The 23,016-nt window shown below is 57.9% G+C and overlaps 1 protein-coding gene across 4 annotated transcripts in view; it reads left to right on the top strand.

Annotated features, from left to right (window-relative positions):
• The window catches only part of FLT4 (fms related receptor tyrosine kinase 4), a 43,678-nt gene that overhangs the window by 14,968 nt on the left and 5,694 nt on the right, over positions 1–23,016 (top strand). For all 4 annotated transcript variants that reach the window (XM_042932308.1, XM_042932317.1, XM_042932324.1 and 1 more), the window contains exons 3-29: positions 608–852; positions 1,049–1,161; positions 1,280–1,442; positions 1,659–1,798; positions 2,108–2,276; positions 2,555–2,672; positions 5,268–5,422; positions 5,588–5,750; positions 7,172–7,298; positions 8,370–8,478; positions 9,461–9,823; positions 10,105–10,251; positions 10,354–10,485; positions 10,648–10,754; positions 11,050–11,185; positions 11,634–11,738; positions 12,096–12,209; positions 12,386–12,474; positions 12,608–12,755; positions 13,260–13,354; positions 13,937–14,059; positions 15,178–15,289; positions 17,089–17,188; positions 17,497–17,602; positions 18,111–18,256; positions 19,512–19,632; positions 20,745–20,830. In XM_042932308.1, the coding sequence (XP_042788242.1) occupies positions 608–852; positions 1,049–1,161; positions 1,280–1,442; positions 1,659–1,798; positions 2,108–2,276; positions 2,555–2,672; positions 5,268–5,422; positions 5,588–5,750; positions 7,172–7,298; positions 8,370–8,478; positions 9,461–9,823; positions 10,105–10,251; positions 10,354–10,485; positions 10,648–10,754; positions 11,050–11,185; positions 11,634–11,738; positions 12,096–12,209; positions 12,386–12,474; positions 12,608–12,755; positions 13,260–13,354; positions 13,937–14,059; positions 15,178–15,289; positions 17,089–17,188; positions 17,497–17,602; positions 18,111–18,256; positions 19,512–19,632; positions 20,745–20,830 (3,732 nt within the window). The remainder of the gene's footprint in view (positions 1–607; positions 853–1,048; positions 1,162–1,279; positions 1,443–1,658; positions 1,799–2,107; positions 2,277–2,554; positions 2,673–5,267; positions 5,423–5,587; positions 5,751–7,171; positions 7,299–8,369; positions 8,479–9,460; positions 9,824–10,104; positions 10,252–10,353; positions 10,486–10,647; positions 10,755–11,049; positions 11,186–11,633; positions 11,739–12,095; positions 12,210–12,385; positions 12,475–12,607; positions 12,756–13,259; positions 13,355–13,936; positions 14,060–15,177; positions 15,290–17,088; positions 17,189–17,496; positions 17,603–18,110; positions 18,257–19,511; positions 19,633–20,744; positions 20,831–23,016) is intronic.

Raw genomic sequence — 23,016 nt, forward strand, 5'->3', positions numbered from 1 at the left:
CCTCAGCCAAGGGATCAGGGGCCCGGGTCCCTCCTACAGAAGGCCAAGGCAGGAGATGGTAGAGGAGAACCTGGAAGGCAGTCCCTCCCAAGGGCAAAGGGACCTCAAGGCTTCGTGGGGCTCCCTGGTTGCCTGGGTGTGGGTTCCTGGAGGCATAGACCATCCCCTGCCCTGCAGACACACTACACCTGCTCTCGCCACAGATCGATTACCCTGCATCCACCCTTGGGTCACTCCTCACTGACCCCAGGCCACTCCATGCCCCAAGTTACCCTGCATGGACTCCAGGTTCCCTACACCCACCCCCAGCCACCCTCCATTGGCTCCAGGCCCACCCACACAGACCTCAGACCTCCTATCCTCCCTGCAGCCCTAGGAATGACTTGCAGGCTTCTTTGCAAGCCAGCCTGCAATATGTGGGCCCAGGAGCCATGCAAAGGCCCCCAAGGGCCTCGAGGAGCACCCTGCCCCGGGCTGGGTCCATGGGCTGTTCCAACCTCTGGGTGAGACAAGCTATAGGCAAACCTTGACTTCTGGGAAGGCTCCGCAGGGATTGTGCCCTAGAGTTGCAGCAGGAACCCCCTTGTCCTTTCATGTCCTCTGTCAGGGGGCAGCACCCCCTCGAGTGGGCCTGGCCAGGGGCTCACGAGACACCAGCCACGGGGGAGAAGGACGGTGAGGACACAGGGGTTGTTCGGGACTGCGAGGGCACGGACACCAGGCCCTACTGCAAGGTGCTGCTGCTGCCCGAGGCCCACGCCAACAACACGGGCAGCTACCGTTGCTACTACAAGTACATCAAAGCCCGCATAGAGGGTACCACCGCGGCCAGCACCTACGTGTTCGTGAGAGGTGAGGGCACCCAGAGCAGCCGGCCCCGCGGCTGCCCAGGAGGCATGGGCAGGGTGCTGGATCCTGGAGAGGCATCCAGCAGCTGCACCCCCAGCCCCAACCTGCGCACCCTGTGGGCGCCACCCAGGGCCCCTTGCCTGGGTAGAAAACCCCTAAGCCCTGCCTTCCCCGCCCACAACCTGCCCCCTCTCCTCAGACTTGGAGCAGCCGTTCATCAACAAGCCAGACACGCTTCTAGTCAACAGGAAGGATTCCATGTGGGTGCCCTGCCTGGTGTCCATCCCTGGCCTCAACGTCACGCTGCGATCGGTACAGCCCCTATCCCCAACCCCACCCCAGGATCTGGCCCTCCTGTCTCTGTCACTGGAAAAAGAGTTCCCCGGTCTGGCCAGGAGGAAGTGAGCTGACAGCCACCATGTCTCTGCAGCAAAACTCAGCACTGCGGCCTGATGGGCAGGAGGTGGTGTGGGACGACCGCCGGGGTATGCGGGTGCCCACACCACTGCTGCGCGACGCCCTGTACCTGCAGTGTGAGACCACCTGGGGTGGCCAGGCCTTCCTGTCCAACCCGTTCCTCGTGCACATCACAGGTAGGGGCTGCCCTGCTCTGCAGGCCCTCCTCCTGCCCCACCTGGGAACCCCTGCCCATGTCCTGGGGGGACCGCAGGAAGAGGATGGGGGGTCCCCCAATTCCTGCTAATGGGGCTATAGGTGCCACAGCTGGTCTCATCGGGCACCCTGTGCCCTACACCCTGTGTGTGCCATCCTGTGAAGGGTGGGGGGGTCACTGTGCATGTGTCCACCAGGCAACGAGCTCTATGACATCCAGCTGTTCCCCAAGAAGTCGCTGGAGCTGCTGGTTGGGGAGAAGCTGGTCCTGAACTGCACTGTGTGGGCCGAGTTCAACTCGGGTGTCACCTTTGACTGGGACTATCCAGGGAAGCAGGTGAAGCCAGCAGCCCGGCCAGGGTCATACTGGAACCATCCCCCGGAGTCCCCATTCACTGCCCACACTGTCCCCAGGAGTGTCCATCACTGCCCACCCCCACCCTGGCCTGGTGCACACTGGCCTCTGAATAGAGGGTCCTGCCCCAAGAGCCCCTGTCTGATAGCAAAGTTTTCCTACCCCAAGGAAAACTCTGGGTCTGGGTCCAAGGCTTCCAGAGTCCCTGCTAGGCTGGGGTATGTGCCTTTGGTGCTCAGTTCTGCCAGAACCCACCTGCTCTGACCCTGGGCTTCCCCTGGGCGTGGGCAGGCAGAGCGGGGTAAGTGGGTGCCAGAGCGGCGCTCCCAGCAGACTCACACAGAGCTCTCCAGCATCCTGACCATCCACAACGTCAGCCAGCATGACCTGGGCCCGTATGTGTGTGAGGCCAACAACGGCATCCAGCGATTCCGAGAGAGCACTGAGGTCATTGTGCATGGTATGGCGTGGGGCTGAGTCGGGTGTCAGTCATCAAGCCTGAGGAACAAGGGTCCATGTGCAGTGTGGGCGGAGGTCAGAGGTCAGGGTGCACCTGAGCAGTGTAGAGTCCAGCCAGAGGGAAGGGAGGGTAATGAGTGGACCCCAGAGGGCAGGGCGAGCCCCAGTCTGCAGGCATCTGTCCTCTGGGGGGTGCCAGACCACAGCTGGGAGTCCCTGGGCAGGGCTGGGTCAGTGACTCCAGGCTCCGGCTTTACACTGATGCCTCCCATCTGGCAGAAAAGCCCTTCATCAGCGTCGAGTGGCTCAAGGGTCCTGTCCTGGAGGCCACCGCAGGAGATGAGTTGGTGAAGCTGCCTGTGAAGCTAGCAGCGTACCCCCCGCCGGAGTTCCAATGGTACCAGCCCTGGCCCCTGCCTCTTGCTACCCACCAGGTCCAACAAGGCGGGAAGGGCAGCATCCTCCCCATCAAGGGTCTGTGCCCTGAGACCCCTATGGGGACTCTCCTCTGAAGACACTCTAAGGAACATGCACCTAAGACAATATTTAAGCCAGAGGGAAAGTTATCTCTGGTTGCTTCTAAGCTACGAAAGCTTGCAAACACCAGCCTCCTGTTATCAGTGGGTGTGGTGGGCACAATGTAGGGCTTTATCCAACTGATTCCTGCAACTGCTCAGTGTCCCTGAGGGCCCTACCAGCTGAAGGATGTCACAGAGCTTGGGCCTGCCCTACAGCAGTGGCTTTGGGTTTCTTAGGCCTCCCTCTGAACAGGTTACCACCGCCAGGACCCTCCTATCCATGAGTTCAGAGATGCCACACAGTTTCCACAGACTGTTGTAGGGCCAGGCTCTGGGCTGGGCCTGAGCTGTGTGGCAGAAAGCAAGAGTTTCCAGGAGGCCCACAGACTCCAGAGCCCCAGCTCTGGTCTGTGACCCGAGAAGGCCTCCCCTTCAGGATGTATTAAGGGTCAGTGAGGGGGAGGGTCCCTCAGTGGTGGCTCCGCCCTTGCTATGTGCTCCCAGAGAGCTCCCTAGGAGCTCAGGTTGGCACAGCATTCCCCACACACACACACCCTTGGGTCATCTGAGCAATCAGTGCAGTCCAACCCTGGGATGTCACACTCTAGCCTGACCCCCATTGTACACATGGAAACAGAGGTGGGGGAAGGGGAAGGGGGAAGGCATTCCTACCTGATCACTAAGCCTCCTGGGAGAACTCTGCTTCATCCTTTCCCAGCTGGCCAGAGAAACCCTGCCCTTCCCAGACCAGGGCACCTCTCTCCAGGCAGGATGACCTTTTATGAAAGCCTGGAGCTGGGCAAGCAGGGGCCCCAGACATTCTCACTGGGATGTCACTGTGCTGGCTGTCCCAGGCTGGAAGCAGGCTTCTCCTGGGAGGGCCTCAGGATGCTGTGGGCCTGGGCCTTGTATAACCCTACCTCTAAGGCCATAGGCTTTGTGGTCCATTAGCAGTACCTGGTAGAAGGCACTGATGCAGCCTGGAGCCTCCCTTACATATCAGCCTCCTGGAGATACCTGGGGCTCTGTCCCCTGCTCTCCAAGGCCAGCAAGACTGACCCATCCAGGGTCTGGCCCAGACCTGAGGCTCAGGCAGCTGGCTGCCTCTCATCATTCCCACTACATCTAGTTTTTCTCCTCTCACCTGGCCAACACCTGCCTCCAAGAAGTGCTCAGCTGGGCCCATTGTCCATTGAGACACCTGCCCCCAGGCACAGTAGCCACCACAGCCCCACAAGGGTCTACTCTTCTAGGCTGTCATGTGATGGCCATGAGTAAGTGAATGGATAGAGATCTAGTGGACAGACAGGCTGGCCCTCAGCTCCTGAAGCACCCTTTGTGTCCAGCACAGTGCTGACACCACAGGCTATAACTCAGTTCAACCTCATGACCCCTGCAAAAAAGTGCATTTTGTTTCCCCGGTTTTCAGATGATGACATTGGGGGCTTGGGGCCATGAAGGGGGTTGCCGAAGATCACAGACGCAGCAGGAGGCAGACTCAGAATTTTGCACCAGAGCCTGGCAGGCCACATGGCCTCAGGTCTGCCCTGCCCTGTCCTGCTGTGTGACCCTGGATGACTCATGCTCCTCCCCTACGTCCCCCCTCACTGTTGGTCTCTGACCAAGGGTGTGCCTCTCCCACACCACTCTGGCTGAATACCAGGGGAAGGCACCTGCGTGAGGGAGGACCATTTCCAGGTAGAGTCTGGGTTGCAGAGGCAGCTGCCAGCAGCACTCCCAGGTCAGGCCTGGGGAGGAACCACATCTATCTGCATATACACTGAACACCGATGTATATTTCTCTAAGTGTAGGGACATAGCAGTAAAGGGGACAGTGTGAGGAGAAGCAGGCAGGAAGAAGCAGGGCAGAGGGCAGGAGCTGGTTCATAGGACAGTAGGCAAAGTTTTCTCTAATGAGTAAGTATTTGAATGTAGGAGAGAGGGAGCCATACAGGTGTCTAGGGGACCGAGCATCCAAGCAAGGAGAGGGACAGCAAATACAAAGGCCCCAAGTGGGAGTGTGGGGGCAGCAAGAAGACCCAGCATGTGAAAAGCTCCAGGAAGGGCAGAGCTGGGGTCAGAGAGTGAGGCAGAGCCCCCATGCAGTAAGGGTCTGGTCTGTGCTACTGGAGGACTGCACTTCCGGTCCTTCCCAGTACATACCATTGAAGTCTGTGAGAGACAGTGTGGCGTGGAGACCATCCCCATAGCCTCCAGGTCATCTGCTCTCCATGCAGAGTCAGCAGCTGCCCCAGCCTGAAGCCCTGCCGCCCTTCCCAGCAGCCTCCTGGTCTGGTCCAGGAGGGGTCTCTCACTCCAGCCTGGCCCGTCAGGACTCTGGCACCAGCCTCTTCCTGCCTCCCCTGACAGTCTACTGCAGTTATCCTGTAGGGGCCTGGCTGTGGCAGGGAAGGGATGCTAGGACAGGGCAGGCGTTGGTGCACGTGAGCCCCTGAACTCCCTTCTCGGGCCAGGTACAAGGACAGAAAGTCAGTGTCCGGGCGCCATAGTCCGCATGCCCTGGTGCTCAAGGAGGTGACGGAGGCCAGTGCAGGCATCTACACCCTCGCCCTGTGGAACTCTGCGGCCGGCCTGTGGCGCAACATCAGCCTGGAGCTGGTGGTGAACGGTACAGGGGCGACACGGGAGAAGGGACGGTGCAGGGTGGGCTTCCTAGAACAAGACGGGGGACTCTGCTGTTCCTGGGTGGACTCTACAGGAAGGGGCACATCTTGAGTAGAGAATGGTGGGCATGACAGGGGCCTGCTGACTAGCTGTCTGCTTGTGTCCCCAGTGCCCCCCCACATCCACGAGAAGGAGGCCTCCTCCCCCAGCACCTACTCCCGCCACAGCCGCCAGGCCCTCACCTGCACTGCCTATGGGGTGCCCCCTCCTCTCAGCGTCCAGTGGCACTGGAGGCCATGGACCCCCTGCAAGACCTTCACCCAGCGCAGCCTGTGAGTGTGGCTCCAGCCTGTCCTTCCCTGTTTCCCAGCCCCATCCTCAACCTGGGCTGGGTACCCCTCTCGCTGCCCGCACTCCTCCCCAGAGTCCTGCTCTAAACTCGAACCCTACCGCCATTCCCTGACCTTACCTCACCTGAGCAAGGCTCAGAGCCTCCCTAGTATCCATCAGGCTGGGCTGCACATGGGATGGTGCAGCTGCCACCCACCGCCTTGAAATGAAAGCCCCCAAGACACATAACTGCATCATCCAGGAGGACAAAGGGAACTGGGCACCAAGTGGGCAGACGTGAGCTAGTTTTATGAGACTTGTATTGAGCACTGGGGCACACCAATCATGCCCAGTTAACTTTTCCTGAGCAGTGTTCACGATGACCCCTTATAGAGGAAGAAACTGAGGATCAGAGAAGGGCCCTGACTTTCCCAAGGTCACGGCTGTAAGCAGCAGAGCCTGCCCGCCCGACTGAGGAGCCATGCGCCCCTACACGGAGCTGGGTACCAGCAGGACAGACAGACCAAGGAGTTTGCTGAGAGCAGGGACAAATTGGACAAGCAGGGGATGGGAGAAGAGGGTGCCAAGGTAGCCAGCGGTCTGGAAGGCACTAGGGAGCAGTGAAGGGCACGGAGTAGGGGGGCTCACAGGTCACATTTGCCATTGAGCAAGAGATCCTTGTGGGCAGGGTGGAAGGGCACAGGCTGGGGAAGGATGGAGGCTGGGAACCCAAGGAAGTGACAGAGAAGCCGCACCAGGAGAGGGGCTATAGCGACAGGACCATCAATGGTGGAGGCTCGGTAGGGGTGGCCTGCTGCATCCAAGGCTCATAAGAGATTCCTCTAGACCACAAGGCCCTTCCAAGTTTGCTTCCCTCTGATGCTTCTACCTTTTTGCTCTAGGCCAACTGACAGAACCCTAGGTTCCCACTCTGCTCTGCTGGGGGTAGACAAGAGCCTCCCTTGGGACCCCAGACCCATATCCCAACAAGGGACCAAAGGTGCTGGGGTCACACCCAGCCCAGGAAGGGGCCACAGCTCTGGAAGGAGGAGGGGGCTTCCTAGAACAAAAGTGTTGACTCTGCTGCCCCTGGGAGATCTAGGAATGGGATGCCGAAGGGACACATCTTGAGTAGGGGATGGTGGGCACAGAAGGATAGAGGGGGCCATGAGGCCACAGGTATGTGCTGCTCCACAGGCAGCAGGCCTCGGCCTTTGGGGAAGGCTGTGTCTGGCAGCCTTCACAGGATAGGTTTTTAGGGGACCATAAGCATAAAGAGTGGAAGATAGTGTTCCAGAAACAAAGCCCCAATCCCCACACGTGTGAGCAGATGACTCTGAGTATGACAAAGTCTCGACCCCCACCCTCTGTGGGGCCTTCCCTGCCCATATCCTGACCTGACCTGGCCCCCTCTTGCTCCCAGCAGCCGGCGGCAGCAGAGAGACCACATGCCACAGTGCCGTGACTGGAGAGAGGTGACCACACAGGATGCGGTGAACCCCATTGAAAGTCTGGACACCTGGACCGAATTTGTAGAGGGGAAGAATAAGGTATGCGTCAGCTGTGCCACTAATAGGGGAGGAGAAGGCAGGCAGAGAGGAGCCCTCTCCTGGCCTCCTCCATTTCCCCTAGGCCTGCTGAGCTCTGACAGTTGGTGGTCTTTCTGCAGTGTCTCTGGGCTTCAGCTCCCCTTCCTGCACGTGGATGGGGGGTGGGACCTCCAGCTGCTTCCTAGACAGAGAAGCTTAGATTCAAGGCAGCCCATCCAGGCTCTGGGCCCCAGCCACCCACAGGCTCCAGAGCTAGGAGGGTTATGCCTGGGGCTAGCTAGGTCTCCACCGAAGGCAACTGAGCCTCTGGCCCAGCCTGGGGCCAATGCCTAGAAGAGGCCGAGGGGGGGGGGGGAAGGGACTGAACAAAGGCACCCACTTCCTACGGTCACTTCCTGTTTTCCTACACACCTCCAGAGCCTCTTCCTGTTCCAGGCCTGGCCAGGAAGTGCCCAGCTTGGAATGGGGGGTGGTGGTGTTTGGACGGTAGGCAGGGCCTATTGCCCTCTCCTCCCCCAGCCTCCAAGCTTCCTATTCCCCAGGCCAGAGTCCTTCAGGCCAGTCCTATTCCAGACCTGGGACCCATTCCCTCCCCTTGCCACCATCCAGGGCCCAGAGAGAAGTGCTGTGAGCAGCCCTGGGGTGAATGTGACACATCGCAAGGGTCCCACACAGTGACCAGCTGCTGGCCTTGCTCCACACCATGAATCCTAGCCCTGGCTTGGACCGCCCCAGTGCTAGACTGAGTCTGTCCCCTCCTCCTCAACATGGCCACAGCCTCAGCCTATCCACACCCAGAGGTCTCTGTAGCCCTGCCTAATGCTGCCCTCTGACCTCAGCCACAGCTGATGCTGTTCATAGCTTCGTCCTTGACTTTTCCAGAGAGCCACTTCTGCTGTGCAAAGGCTTCACCTTCTGCTCCCCACCTGGTCCTGTCTCTGAGCTTGGTCCCCTCCAGCTCCAGGCCTCAGTGATCCCCACTACTCTGCTGGGCACAGCTGCCCTCTTGCAGAAAGGGAGGAAGGTCAGGGTGGGATGAACTTGGGCAGGAAATGCTTGTGTTCTGCTTAGACGGTGAGCAAGCTGGTGATCCAGGATGCCAACGTGTCTGCCATGTACAAGTGCATGGTCTTCAACAAAGTGGGCCAGGACGAGCGGCTCATCTACTTCTACGTGACCAGTGAGTGACTTGCACAGGTCTGGGTGGAGTCAGGAACCAGCGGGCACAGGAGGAAGGAGACAAGGCCTGGAAGAGGATAAGGAACCCAAGTTGGGCCCATTGAGTTTCTGATGATGTCAGGCACCCAGGAGAGACATCAGGGGCCCAGTGGGCCCCTGGGTCTGGGTGGGAGGGATAGATTTGGAGGTCATCAGCATATGAACTGGGGTGCCGGTCCACTGGGATGGAGTGGCACCCTTTGCCCCCAGTCCTGGAGGCACCTCCCCACTGGTGCTCCTCCCACCCCCTTCCCACACCACAGCTGGCTCACATGTACATGTTTCCTGGGGGAAAAAGGTCTGTAGTTTCCTCAGATTTTCAGATGTTTTAGTGCCCCCAATTATGCTCAGAAGCCTATTAAAGGACAGTCACTGTGCCCAGGCATGTAGATAAGGGCACCTCGAAGAGAGATGGGGCCAGAGAGGACACCCTCCCCCAGGGAGGGAGGGGGGAGAGGAGCCCACAGGAGCCGGACAAGGAGTGTGACCAAGGGACAAAAGGAAATCAGGAGCGAGGCATCGCCACAAGCTAATGAAACAATGAGATTGTTTCAAGGAGGGGATAGTGGTGGAGTGTGATCAGCAGCGAGGGAGGATGGGACAGGACGGCACCAAGTGTGCAGACAAGGACCCCACTGATGGTCCAGGCTCCCAGGAGCAGTAGGGACAGCAGCGGGGCTGGGGTTTATCCAATAGAGAGCTAGAAGGATGACAGGCAGGAAATGGTGGGGCTGACTTCAGGGAGCCAGTCCCACTGGTCAGTGTTGGGGAGAAGGGGGCTCTCCCTGGTGGTGCACCCGGCCCAAATACACGTGATGCACCCTCTTGATCGAGAGCTGAGTGAGTCCAAAGAGAGCTGGGAAAGGGAGAGCCAGCACCGGGACAGGCAGGTAGGTGCGCCAACTCTGGGTGCAGTGTCACAGAGGTTCCTCCTCCCTCCCCAGACATCCCTGACGGTTTCAGCATAGTATCCGAGCCATCCGAAGAACCCCTAGAGGGCCAAGACGTGCGCCTGAGCTGCCGGGCGGACAACTACACCTACGAGCATCTGCGTTGGTACCGCCTCAACCTGTCCACGCTGCACGATGCGCACGGGAACCCACTGCTGCTCGACTGCAAGAACGTGCACCTCTTCGCTACGCCGCTGGCAGCCAGCCTGGAGGAGGCGGAGCCAGGGGCGCGCCACGCCACACTCAGCCTGACCATCCCCCGCGTGGCTCCAGAGCACGAAGGCGACTACGTATGCGAGGTGCAGGACCGTCGCAGCCACGACAAGCACTGCCACAAGAAGTACCTGTCAGTGCAGGGTGAGGCGGGCAGGGCTGCAGGAGAGGGCTGGCGGTGTTTCCCCAAGAGCCTTTCTCCCCTCCCAGAACGCGCCTGAGCCGCCACTGAGGTTCCTCCTCCCCACCCCACCCCCCTGCTGTGGAGGTCCACAGCCCTCCCACTCTGTGCTGAAACCCGATCCTTCCTTGAGCTTCGCACAATCCGTCCCCACTCTCTGCTCCCAGCCCTGCGAGACCCTTTCCCGGAATGCCCTGAGGCTTTCTGCAGCGCTACTTAGCTCGCTCTCGACCCCCACCCTCAGCCCTGGAAGCCCCGCGGCTCACACAGAACTTGACCGATCTCCTGGTGAATGTGAGCGACTCTCTGGAGATGCGGTGCCCCGTGGCAGGGGCGCACGTGCCCAGCATCTTGTGGTACAAAGACGAGAGGCTACTGGAGGAAGAGTCCGGTAGGTGGTGGATCCAGGCGAAGGGCTGGGTGCAGAGAGAGGCTATCCAGGTCAAGGGCCCAGACCCAAAATGAACTCGAACCTCCACCCCACCCCATACAGGAATCTACCTGGCAGACTCCAACCAGAAACTGAGCATACAGCGCGTGCGTGAGGAAGACGCGGGACGCTATCTGTGCAGCGTGTGCAACGCCAAGGGCTGCGTCAATTCCTCCGCCAGCGTGGCCGTGGAAGGTCCAACCTCCCCATTGCACCCTCCCGCCCACCTGCCACCCGCACTTGACGCCTTCTCATAGTCACCTCCCTCAAGTCGTGCCCGCCAGACAGGGTGCTTCTCGCAGGGTGCATCCCCCTCCCAAAACACACACACAGAGTAGCCCCTTTCTGCCCACTCAGGCTCCGAAGATAAAGGCAGCATGGAGATCGTGATCCTTGTCGGCACCGGGGTCATCGCTGTCTTCTTCTGGGTCCTCCTCCTCCTCATCTTCTGTAACATGAGGAGGGTGAGCGTTTCTCCCCCAACTGAGCCTCTCCACCGCTCCTTGTGGGGTCTCTCTACACCATGCACCTCGTGTAAGATAAGAAATAAAATCCTCATCCGTCCTGGCTCACCTGGAAGCCTCACCTCCTAGGAAGCCTCTCAGACCCCTCCATGCTGGGCTCTTACACCACCAGAGGTTGTCAGTCTGTCCCCTCCTTGCCTGAGAGTCCCAAAGGAGATCCCATCTGTCCTGGGGAAAGTTTTACCCAAGACCGTGGTGTGGCCAAATCAGTGAGTCGTCCCCACCCCCACCCCAGCCAGCCCATGCAGACATCAAGACAGGCTACCTGTCCATCATCATGGACCCCGGGGAGGTGCCTCTGGAGGAGCAGTGTGAATACCTGTCCTATGATGCCAGCCAATGGGAGTTCCCCCGGGAGCGGCTGCACCTCGGTGAGGCGATCGCCCAGCCTGCCCCACCCACCCTATCCTGCCTGCACAGATGGGCTTCAGCCTCTGAAGTGCTGAAATCCCTCCATTCTCAGGCCAGAAAGTCATGCCTGGCCCCCACCTGGCCCAACCTGCCCATCTGGGCGTGCATCCCAAGAACTTTGGCCAGGGCTCTCAGTTCTCAGGCCCCCCGGGGTCACTTCCTGCAGCTCTGAGCTGGGTGGGCCCATCGCACCTGCTGGGAGAGGATGCAGGGCCTTCCTGTCAGCTTCTCCTCTCCCTCTCTTCCCGCTCCTGGTCTCAGTGCTCTTCCTGTTTGGCAGAGAGGCGCCCTCTCCTCCCCCTCCTGGGCCTTCCTTCCTGGCCCCTCACAAGGGTTGCCCCTGCTGCCCATCCTTCTTCACCCTCGCCCTCATACAGCTCACCTGGAGCCGGCTCCCTGCCCCCACAGGGAGAGTTCTCGGCCATGGGGCCTTCGGGAAGGTGGTGGAAGCCTCGGCTTTTGGAATCAACAAGGGCAGCAGCTGTGACACTGTGGCAGTGAAAATGCTGAAAGGTGTGGAGTCTGCGGGTCAGGAGGTGGTGGGAACGGTGAGGGGCAGCAGCTCTGGGTGGGCTGGCAGAGCTGTGGTGCAGAAGGGGAAACTGAGGTTCAGAGCCAGAGCCTGACCCAGGGTTCTTCATGGAGGCCTGAGGCTTGGATCCGAGTCATGCTTCCCAATCCCACCCGAAACTCCAGCCTCAAAGAGGCGAGCAGGACCAGCTGGGGACTCTACGCCCTCACGCGCGAGAGCTCTAGCTGCACTTTAGCTAAGCCGGTGGTGGGGAAGAGGGACGCGCACGGACTAGGGGCCGGGTCCGGGGAGGGAGGCGGCAGGCCGGACACCCCGCGAAGCCCCCATATCCCCTCCAGAGGGCGCCACAGCTAGCGAGCACCGAGCCTTGATGTCGGAGCTCAAGATCCTAATCCACATTGGCAACCACCTCAACGTGGTCAACCTCCTGGGGGCGTGCACCAAGCCCAATGGTGAGGAGCTCGTGCCCCACCCCTCCCCTTCCCCTGAGAGGAGGGGCCTGCTGGGCTTGGTATGGGCGGGGCCGGTCCGGGGCGGGGCAGGAGGACTGAGGAGTGGGGCATTGCTGTGGTGCCAGCCCTCTACCTTGCCGTTGGTCCCCGAGCGCCGCGCTCTCGCCCTGCTCTAGGCCCCCTCATGGTTATCGTGGAGTTCTGCAAGTACGGCAATCTCTCCAACTTCTTGCGTGCCAAGCGGGAGGCCTTCAACCCCTATGCTGTAAGTGGGCGCCCTACCAGTGGCCCGAGCTCTGCCGGGGACCCGGAGGATGCCAAGGTGGGCTAGAGGGTGGGGGAGCGCCACTGCCGCGGGTGGCGGAGCCCCCCCTGAGACCCACTTTGTTCATACCTAGGAGAAGTCCCCTGAGCAGCGAAGGCGCTTCCGCGCCATGGTGGAAGGCGCCAAGGCTGACCGGAGGCCAGGAAGCAGCGACAGGGCCCTCCTCTCCAGGCTCCTGATGGGCAAGGGCGGGGCAGGACGGGCCCCTCCGGTCCAAGAACGTAAGAGCCTGGCTTCCCCTTGCCCAGAGAAGTCTGGCTGGCATGATGATACCCATGATCAGGGGACTGTGAGACAAACTGGCCTCACTTGGGCCCTCCTGAAGGGGCTTACATGGGAGAGTGTGTAATGGGCTTTTCCTTTGGAAGGGAAGACACCACAGGGGCAGTTTCCAGAGACTTGACATTTGATTCGTGCATCATTGGATGTACAGACATTTGCCTTCCAGACAAGGGTGGGAACAAACAGGAAGAAGTAGCAGGTGCAAAGGCCTGTGATGCAACAACATTCACTGCTCTGGGAGTAGATAGTGGGTGTCACAGAGAAAGTGGATGCTGAGGGGCAGGAGAAGGGGCCCACACGCCAGTGAGCTAGTGCCAGGGGCTTCAGGGGCCCAACCAGGAGGATACGCCAGGGTTGGTGAACAAATGCTCCCTTTGGGGAGGGGTGGAAGATAGGAGTTGTGGAAGGGGCCCCTCATGAGCCCGCCTCACTCCATTGTGCAGCCCGGGACCTGTGGCTGAGCCCGCTGACCATGGAAGACCTTGTCTGCTACAGCTTCCAGGTGGCCCGAGGGATGGAGTTCCTCGCTTCACGCAAGGTGACTGTCCCAGCAGGCCCCTCAGAAGGGAGAAAGGTGCAGACCTACCAGCACACCAAGACACACACTGTCCTAGCTCACCTCACAGTGATGCTATGGTCAGGGGATGTTTCTCCCACTTTGCAGAGGAGGAAACTGACACCAGAGTGTGACAGTGATTTCCCAAGATCTCTAGCTATCAGCAGTGGAACTGGATGTGGAATCTGTCCCACTCCACAGCCTCTTCTGCTGCCCCCAAAGTTCCATGAGCCCCTGGAGAGTGTCAGGGGAGCAAGAAATCTATCCCCAAGGGGTACCTGAATGGTTCAGCTGGTTAAGCATCTGACTTCAGCTCAGATCATGATCTCATGGTTTGTGGGTTCGAGCCCCACATCAGGCTCTGCACTGGCAAGGAAGCTGCTTGGGATTCTTGCTCTCTCCTCTCTCTCTGTCCCATCCCTCTCTCTCTCTCCCTTCTCTCTCTCTCAAGATAAATAAATAAAATTTGAAAGATTAAAAAAAAAGAAAGAGCAGGACTTGGGCATGGGTGGGCCCCGGGGACCTGTGCTGACCACCCCCCCTCACACCTCCTCGTGCCCCTAGTGTATTCACAGAGACCTGGCTGCTCGGAACATCTTGCTGTCAGAAAGTGATGTGGTGAAGATCTGTGACTTTGGCCTGGCCCGCGACATCTACAAAGACCCTGACTACGTGCGCAAGGGCAGCGTGAGTGCAGGCCACAGAGGGAGGGCAGACGATGGGGGCATGGAGCTCCCATCCAGGAGCCAGGTGGGGGACTCACAGCCATCTACATGGCAGGCCTGAGAGCCTATAGGGACCTTAGAGGCCCCACCAGGGCACGTGGGGCAGGGGAGTAGAGACAGGAGCTGAAGAGCAGGGACCGTGGTGTTCCAACTAGAGCTTGTGTTTGGCCCCATGTCCTTGTCCAGTAGGTGGACACTGACTGACTCCACATGCTTGCCCTGCAGAGGTGGACCCTGAATGGTGCAGGGTGGTCACAGAAAAGTTTGTGTGTGCTGGGTGCAGTGTGTGTCTCATTGGTGGCACTCAGAGGCAGCCAGGCAGGCACTAATTTAGGGGTTTGTCCCCCGGAGGAGAAAGGAAGATGCTTGGAGAGGGAGCAGTGGGCGAGATGGGTCTAGGCTGTGATGGGCCACCCTGATAGCATAGCCACCATGCAGAAAGCTTTTGCCCTTCATTCTCACTCACGGGTGAGTAGAGGGGGCTGGAGGGGAGAGTCCAGTGTGCCTTCCAGAAGCCCCCTCTGCAGGCCGTGAGGAAAGGGGAGCAGAGGTGGTGAGGTGGAGGCAGAGGTCAGTCAGAAGGAGCTGTGGCCCTCAGGGCTCCCAGGTAGAGGCCACAAGAGGTTAGAGAGACAGATGATGGGGAAGGCACATCAGGAGCTACAAGAGGAGTGGTCAGGGGTGATGCCAGGCGTCCAGTGGCTACCCAGTGATCAGATGAGGAGATGAGGTGGGGATGGTGAGGGGGTGCAGGGTCCCGGTTCCGCTAGAGGCTGGGTCTGGGGTCCAGAGGAGGAGGGGTTCCAAGTGCCCCCCTAAGAGTGCTCAGGGGCAGAAAGGGGCCCAGACAGACCTGGGAGAACAGCAGCAGGGCAGAAGACTTCAAGGAAGACACTAGGCACCTATAGGGTGTGAGAGTCTTCTGAACACAGAAGGGGTGGGAAGGGCCAAAGGCCTTTCTTGGGGTGTGGCTCCAGAGTTCTGGGGAGACTGGGGGTGAGAGAGGGGCTGCCCAAGTGTTTGGCTTTCTCCCTCTCTTCCCTCCCTCCATGGGGACAAGCTTCCTCCCGCCTCCCCCAGGCCCGGCTGCCTCTGAAGTGGATGGCCCCTGAGAGCATCTTTGACAAAGTGTACACCACGCAGAGTGACGTGTGGTCCTTTGGGGTGCTGCTCTGGGAGATCTTCTCCTTGGGTAAGTGCACGGCAGGGTGTGGGGGAGGGGAGAGGCAGGATGGTAGGCTCCAGGTCACAGCACCCTAGCCCTTGTGAAGCAGGGGGCTGGGCGGCTCAGACGTGTGCACCTGGAGCAAGCAGCAGCCCTCCACCTCTCCCCTCTGCCTCCAGCGTGGGCCACCCTGGCACCAGCTCTAGCAGGTAGAGGGTGGTGTGCTCCAGTCTCTGTGAGCACAGAGCCTGTGTTTACTAGGCAGTCCCCGGGGCTACCGCAGGTCCCAGAGGAGAGGCCTCACAGGTCTCCCCAGATCGTCCCCTCCCTGGATGAGCCCCTTCCTCACCTGTCACTGGGGATGCCGCTCCTGCCTTCAAGGGCTGGGGTGTGTCCTGGAGGAGACTGGGTGCTGACTCAAGGATTGTACCTACTTAGGAGAGTTCCACGTGGGTCCCTGGGTGGGCCCCCTGGGACCAAGATGAACCCCCCCCACACACACACTAGGGTGGAGCTGGGCAGTGAACAAATGGAGAAGTAAAAGAACTAAAGAGCAACTACCATGAATACTATTACTAAAAATCCAAGGGCCTGGAGAGCACAGGAGGACAGACAGGGGCTGTGTGTGAGCTGGAGGGGAGGGCCTGGCTGATGAAGGGGCTGGGGGAGGGCAGGCAGGCCTGGGAAGACAGCACTCCAGGACTAGGGGGCAACCAGGCCCATCATCCCGGAGTGTCGGAGGTGGGCAGGGGATGAGGAAGGGGCGTCAGGAAATGCAGCAAGAGGTAGGAGAGGTGGTCCATGCCCTGCACGAGCTGACCAGGGTGAGGACCTGGAATTTAAGTCTCATGGAAGCCATTCAGAGCTTTGAGTGAGGGAGAGAGCAGTCTGGGTTTTGTCTTAAAAGAATCACTCTTGGGGCGCCTGCATGTCTCAGTCAGTAAAGCATCTGACTTTGGCTCAGATCATGATCTCACGATCCTTGAGTTCGAGCCTCTGCTACCAGCTCAGAGCCTGCTTCGGATCTTCTGTTGTCCTCTCTCTGCCCCTCCCCTGCTCGCATGCAGGCACACATGCGCGTGCATGCTCTCTCTCTCTCTCTCTCTCTCCCTCAAATATAAATGAAAAAAAAAGTTTAAAGGATTGCCCTACTGGGGCTCCTGGGTGGCTCAGTGGGTTGAGCGTCCAACTTCAGCTAAGGTCATGATCTCACAGTTCGTGAGTTCAAGCCCCATGTAGGGCTCTGTGTTGACAACTTGGAGCCTGGAGCCTGCTTTGGATTCTGTGTCTCCCTCTCCTTTGCCCCTCCCCCACTTGCACTCGGTCTCTCTCTCTCTCTCTCTCTCTCTCAAAAATAAATAAACATTAAAAAAATAAAAAGGATCTCCCTGCTGTTGTGTGGCTTGCCCTCAGGGGCAGAGGGAGACCAAGAGGCTCTTTAGGGCCATCTTTTCTGTGGTCAGGAGAGGCAAGGTGCTGCAGGCAAAGCCACAGGATTTAGGAAGGGATTGGATTGGATGCCTGGGGAGGGTGTCTCTGAAGAGGGGTCACTGTGCCAAACCTGTTTTAATTGGCTCAGTGTGGCTCCCTGACCCTGGGGATCCCTGCAACCGTGTTTTCATCCATCATTCTTTTTTAACCTAATGAAGAACTATAATAGGAGGACAGGAGTGCTGGCCAGCCCCCACCCCCACCCCAGGCCTGGAAGCAGCAGGATGAGCCCTCTGCCATAAAGGGCCAGGACAGAGCCAATCTGAGGGGGCTGGACTGAGCACCGGCTGCCTGCTCCCCACCCACCCTCTGCCTCACCCTGTTCCTGCCATCAGGGGCCTCCCCCTACCCTGGGGTGCAGATCAACGAGGAGTTCTGTCAGCGGCTAAAAGAGGGCACGCGGATGAGAGCCCCAGAGCTGGCCACTCCCGCCATGTGAGTTTCCCCACTGACTCTGTAGGTGTTGGGGGGTTGGTGGGGTTGGGGGTGTTGCATGCAAAAGGAGCAGAACTGGGGAGGTGGCACAGGCCTGAGGCTGGGGTAGAGGCCTGCAGATGGAGTTCATTGCTCCACCCCTGATCCACCCACTGGCCCCTGGACAGCTCTCCCCCACCTGCCCCAGGCAGAAAAGACAGGGTAGGCAGTGAGGGTGTGAGGGGCCAAGGTTAGGGGAGCTGGGCAGTCTGCTGGTGGATGGTGCGGGTGCACTCAGACCACAGGCCAGCAGCCGGCTTTACCCACAGACGTGGCATCATGCTGAGCTGCTGGTCAGGAGACCCCAAAGAGAGGCCTGCGTTCTCGGAGCTGGTGGAGATCCTGGGGGACCTGCTCCAGGGCAGGGGCCGACAAGTAAGTCTTCTCTGTCCACCCTGTCCTGCTGTAGCAACCTCTGACCCCCAACCCCAGGACCATCGGGCAGATGGTCAGAGCCCGTCTTTGGCCATGCAGAGCCCTCGACTGGCCTTCAGGGGGTCTGCAAGCCCTGCCCCCTGCACCCACCTTTCACTTCTGTCTCCCTCCCACAATGTGCCTGGGGGTGCAGAGAGCAAAGCCAGCTCAAGCCCACCCTAGTGCTCTGGGGTCCAGAGGCGTGAGCAAGGGCTGTGCCCACAACACCAACTGTGCCCCAAAGGACGGGACCCTGGGTTGAGATTGCCCATGTTGTGTCTTCCTCCTTATAAGTGGGGCACCTGGGAAGGCTGTTGGGAGAATTCGCCAGGCAGGCTCACTTAAACCTCAGAGCACCTTGCTGCACAGAGCTTCACCGGTCAGGAGCCCCAGCAGTCCTGAGCGTGAGGGTGGGGGCTGAGGGGACACAGTGATGTCTGACCCTGGTGGGCTCTGCCATTCCCACCAGGAGGAGGAGGACTGCATGGCTCCCTGCAGCTCTCAGAGCTTGGAGGAAGGCAGTTTCTTGCAGGCGTCCACCACGGCCCTGCACATCGCCGAGGCCGACACCGAGGACAGCCCGCCAAGCCTGCACCGGCACAGCCTGGCGGCCAGGTCAGCCACACTGCCTCAGGTCCAGGGATCCCCTGGGCAGGGAGAAAGCAGTTCCAACATGGTATATTTTATTCTCGTTAGTCATCAAGAAAAAGCAAACCACAAGGACTTGAGAGACCAACTCAGAGAGCACAGTGATTTTATTTTTTTAATTTTTTTTAATGTTTGCTTGTTTATTTTGAGAGAGAAAGAGCGAAAAGAAGAGGGGCAGAGGAGAGAGGGAGACAGAATCCCAAGCAGGCTCTGCACCGTCAGCCTGGAACCCAATGCGGGGCTTGATCCCACAACCTGTGAGATCATGACCTGAGCCAAAATCAAGAGTTGGATGCTTAACCAACTGAGCCACCCAGGCACCCCAAGAGCACAGTGATTTTAAAAGACAGTACTGGGGGCTGTGTCTCCCTGGAGGCCCTGGTTAGCTTTGGGGCCCCTCCAAGGCCATATAGACTGCCACTTTGCTTTTCTCTGCACCCCTTCAGTCCTTCTCTCTACCCTCCAGCCTCCTCTGCTTCTGGCACTCATAGCCCCTAAAGGCACTTCCCCTTAGTCTGAAATTTGGGGTCCTGGGAGCAGAGTAGGCCTGTCACTAATCTGTATTCAGGATTCAGACGGTAGCCTAAGTTCCCAGAGTTCTGGATCAGATGTCTCTTGCCGATGGCTGTTTATACTCCAGGAAGGCTTTTTATGTTTCTCTGAAACCCACCACCCCCTGCACCCCAGCATAGAGCAGGGTCAGGCCTGGGAGACAGGAACAGCCAGCTGGTGCCCACGAGGCTCCTTCCACCAGTCATCCCCACGCACACACGGACATGCACATGGGCACACATGTGTACACACACCCACACACACAGGCCAGGTGGCAGCTTGCTGCACCAGACTGCTTGCCTTGCACAGAGAGGCCCGTTCTGGGGTGAAGGCCTCCCTACATCTCTCGCCAGCTCCATGCCAACCACCCGCCTCTGCCCCCCGGGGCTGGGCGCTCTGCACTCACATCCCATGCCCTTCCCAGCAGTGGCCTCAGGAGGTTTTCTCCTCCCGCACACACAGGAGAGGAGACACCGCTCAGCATGGGGAGGGGGGCCGCGTGGTAGATGGCTGCAGGGGGCACCCGAGGGGGACCCAGCCCAGCACCGCACCCAGGGCCCATACTCTCATCCCAGGACTGGGTCCTCCTGGGGAGACATGGGGCAGATGGAGAGGTGGAGAGAGCTTTCTGGGGCACATTTCTTCAGCACTCCCTGCTTTCTCCCCACAGATACTACAACTGTGTGTCCTTTCCTGGGTGCCTGGCCAGAGGGACTCAGACCCAGGGCTCCTCCAGGATGAAAACATTCGAAGAATTTCCCATGACCCCAACAACCTACAAGGCCTCCGTGGTAAGTGGGGCCAGTGGGCCCGGGCACCCCAGATCAGGGTGGCTGGTCTCTGTCTGCTGGGAGAAGGTGCCAGGAACTCCTGAGGCTGGCAGGGGAAAAGTCGCTGAGGAAAGGGTGCCGACTGTCCCTTGAAATGTCAAGTCCACTATTGCACCTCAGGCATGTTGGGGTCTGTGTGCCTCTGCGATGCCACCATCCCTCAGCCGCTCCCCACTGTGCCCTCATCACTCACACAGGGTCTCCTTCCGCACAGCATAGAAACCCAGTGGAAAGACAGCTTCTCCTCCCAGATGGTTATTATTGGATTAGCCTGGGTCAGGGCTTCCCTTTGGTGGCCCCCCAGCCATGTGGCCAGAGAGAAGGGGATGGTGTCCCCAGAGAAGGAGGCCTGGGAACAGGGCACAGGACATAGCTGTGTCCTCGGATTCAGTCAAGCAGAGTGGACCCACCATGCCACTAAGCCGGAGCCCGCGTGTCCACTTTGTAAAAGCACAAACTCACCCTCTTAGCCTATTGCCAAGACACATAGCCAGGAACCTTCCCATTCCAGCCTCGCTCTGGATGGGCCTGGTCAGTGAGTACTCATGTCGCCTGGGGCCAGGTGAAGATGTTGGAGGGCCCCCAGCTCTGACGAGAGTGCTATTCCCCTCCATGCAATTCAAAACGAAAGTCACGCCCGATCTAAGGGTGACAGAACCCCGCCAAATCTGGGATGTGTCTCCGTGAAGACCATTTTTATCCACTACGAGCTGCCAGATTCTTTCAATGTTCTCCCAGTTTCTCCTTGTGTTCCTGCTCTCCCTGCACCCTGAGCGCTTGCATGGCCACTCTGTAGGACCCCCCAGCATGCGGTATCCCAGCTTTGCCAACTTCTGAGTGCCGGCCAAGCACGGCCCCTCTGGGCCTCAGTTTCTCCCTCCATGGCAAGGGCATGTGACCCTCCCCCGCATGCTCCAGTGAGGGGCGGACACCTGTTTTCTGCTCACTTTTCACAGGACAGGTGTTAGGTCTGCAGCAGTGCAGGTCTGTGCCATGCTGTTCTGGCCGGGGGGCAGCTGCCTGCAGATGGGCTTCAGGGGGGCCTACAGCCTCGGCTTGTTCTCTGCACACAGGATAACCAAACGGACAGTGGGATGGTGCTAGCCTCCGAGGAGTTTGAGCAGCTGGAGAGCAGGTACAGACAAGAAAGCGGGCTCAGGTAGGGCTTTCAGAACCTCTTTCCCTGCAAAGGGCCAGGAAGGGAAGCTGGGCCTGGGTGTGCCCATCACTGTCTTACCTGAAACCTTTCATGGTTGCCTATTGCCTTTTTGTGTGTTCAAAGCAAACTACTCTGGAACTCAAGGCCTTTGGCCACCAGTCCTCCCGAAATAGCCCCCACCCCCATCACCATCCTGGCTCAGCATACCTGGTGCTGGTCCCCTACACCTTCCTTCCATATGACGGATGCTCTAGCTGAATCGAGTATGAGCCACCATGCCCACTGTACATACGCACCCGTAGCCAGGGGACTCCACCACCATCCCAGGACCCCAGTATTTAAGCTCAGTGGCAGCAGGAGACAGAGAGATCATGTGACTTGGAGCTGGCTGCTGTCCTATTTTGATAAGAATACCGTTACAGAGAAATCCTTGTGTGCCTGCACAGAAAGTGACCCAGATAGATGACCTCCCTTTGTCCAAGGTGATAGCACCCTACGCACCCCCCCCAAAAAAACTTGAATGTTTAATCTTTTAAGAGTATAGATGAAATAGTTACATGTCTACCTATTCATTCTCCTACTTGACTTGTACATTACTGGGTTTATTTAAGTTCATTTATATATTTGAGAGAGACAGAGGCAGCACAACTACGGGAGGGACAGAGAGAGAGGGGGAGAGAGAGAGAATCCCAAGCAGGCTCCACGATGCCAGCCCAGAGCCTGACTCAGGGATCCAATTCATGAAATCGAGAGATTATGACCTGACCTGAAACCAAGAGTCAGATGCTTAACCAACTGAGCCACCCAGGTGCCCTGTACATAGCTGTTTAAATGACAGGACTTGGGGGTGCCTACCTGGCTCAGTTGGTGGAGCGTGCAACTCTTTTTTTTTTTTTTAATTTGCATCCAAGTTAGTGAGCATACAGTGCAACAGTGATTTCAGGAGTAGATTCCTTAATGCCCCTTACTCATTCAGCCCATCCCCCCTCCCACAACCCCTCCAGTAACCCTCTGGTTGTTCTCCATATTTAAAAGTCTCTTATGTTTTGTCCCCCTCCTTGTTTTTATATTATTTTTGCTTCCCTTCCCTTCCCCTGTGTTCATCAGTTTCATATCTTAAAGTCCTCATATGAGTGAGGTCATATGATATTTGTCTTTCTCTGACTGACTAATTTCACTTAGCATACTACCCTCCAGTTCCATCCATGTAGTTGCAAATGGCAAGATTTCATTCTTTTTGATTGCCAAGTAATACTCCATTGTATATGTATACCACATCTTCTTTATCCATTCATCCATCGATGAACATTTGGGCTCTTTCCATACTTCGGCTATTGTTGATAGTGCTGCTAGAAACACTGGGGTGCATGTGCCCCTTCGAAACAGCATACCCTTTGGATAAATACCTAGTAGTGCTATTGCTGGGTCGTAAGGTAGTTCTATTTTTAGTTTTTTGAGGAAACTTCATACTGTTTTCCATAGTGGCTGCACCAGTTTGCATTCCCACCAGCAGTGCAAAAGAGATCCTGTCTCTCCACATCCTCGTCAACATCTGTTGTTGCCTGAGTTGTTAATGTTAGCCATTCTGACAAGTGTAAGGTGGTATCTCATTGTGGTTTTGATTTGTATTTCCCTGATGATGAGTGATGTGGAGGCTTTTTTCATGTGTCGATTGGCCATCTGGATGTCTTCTTTGGAGAAGTGTCTGTTCATGTCTTTTGCCCATCTCTTCACTGGATTATTTGTTTTTTTTGGGTGTTGAGTTTGATAAGTTCTTTATAGATTTTGGATACTAACCCTTTATCTGATATGTCGTTGCAAATATCTTCTCCCATTCCGTTGGTTGCCTTTTCATTTTGCTGATTGTTTCCTTCGCTGTGCAAAAGCTTTTTATTTTAATGAGGTCCCAATAGTTCATTTTTTGGAGCGTGCAACTCTTGATCTTGGGGTCGCAAGTTCAAACCCCACATTGAAATGAACGAATGAACAAATGAATGAATGGATGAATAGATGACAGGAACTACAATACTGTAAGACATTGCCCTTTTCCACTTTCTTCAGACCATTCAGTTCTACCTTTGATATCTGTGTCTGTCTCAGGAGTCCCTTTTTAGGTCATCTGACACAATTTTCCAGAACAAACCATGGCTTCTGCCTCTGCTGTTTTTTAATCACTAAATGAGGTT

Source organism: Panthera leo, chromosome A1, assembly GCF_018350215.1.
Source record: "Panthera leo isolate Ple1 chromosome A1, P.leo_Ple1_pat1.1, whole genome shotgun sequence".
NCBI lineage: Eukaryota > Metazoa > Chordata > Mammalia > Carnivora > Felidae > Panthera > Panthera leo.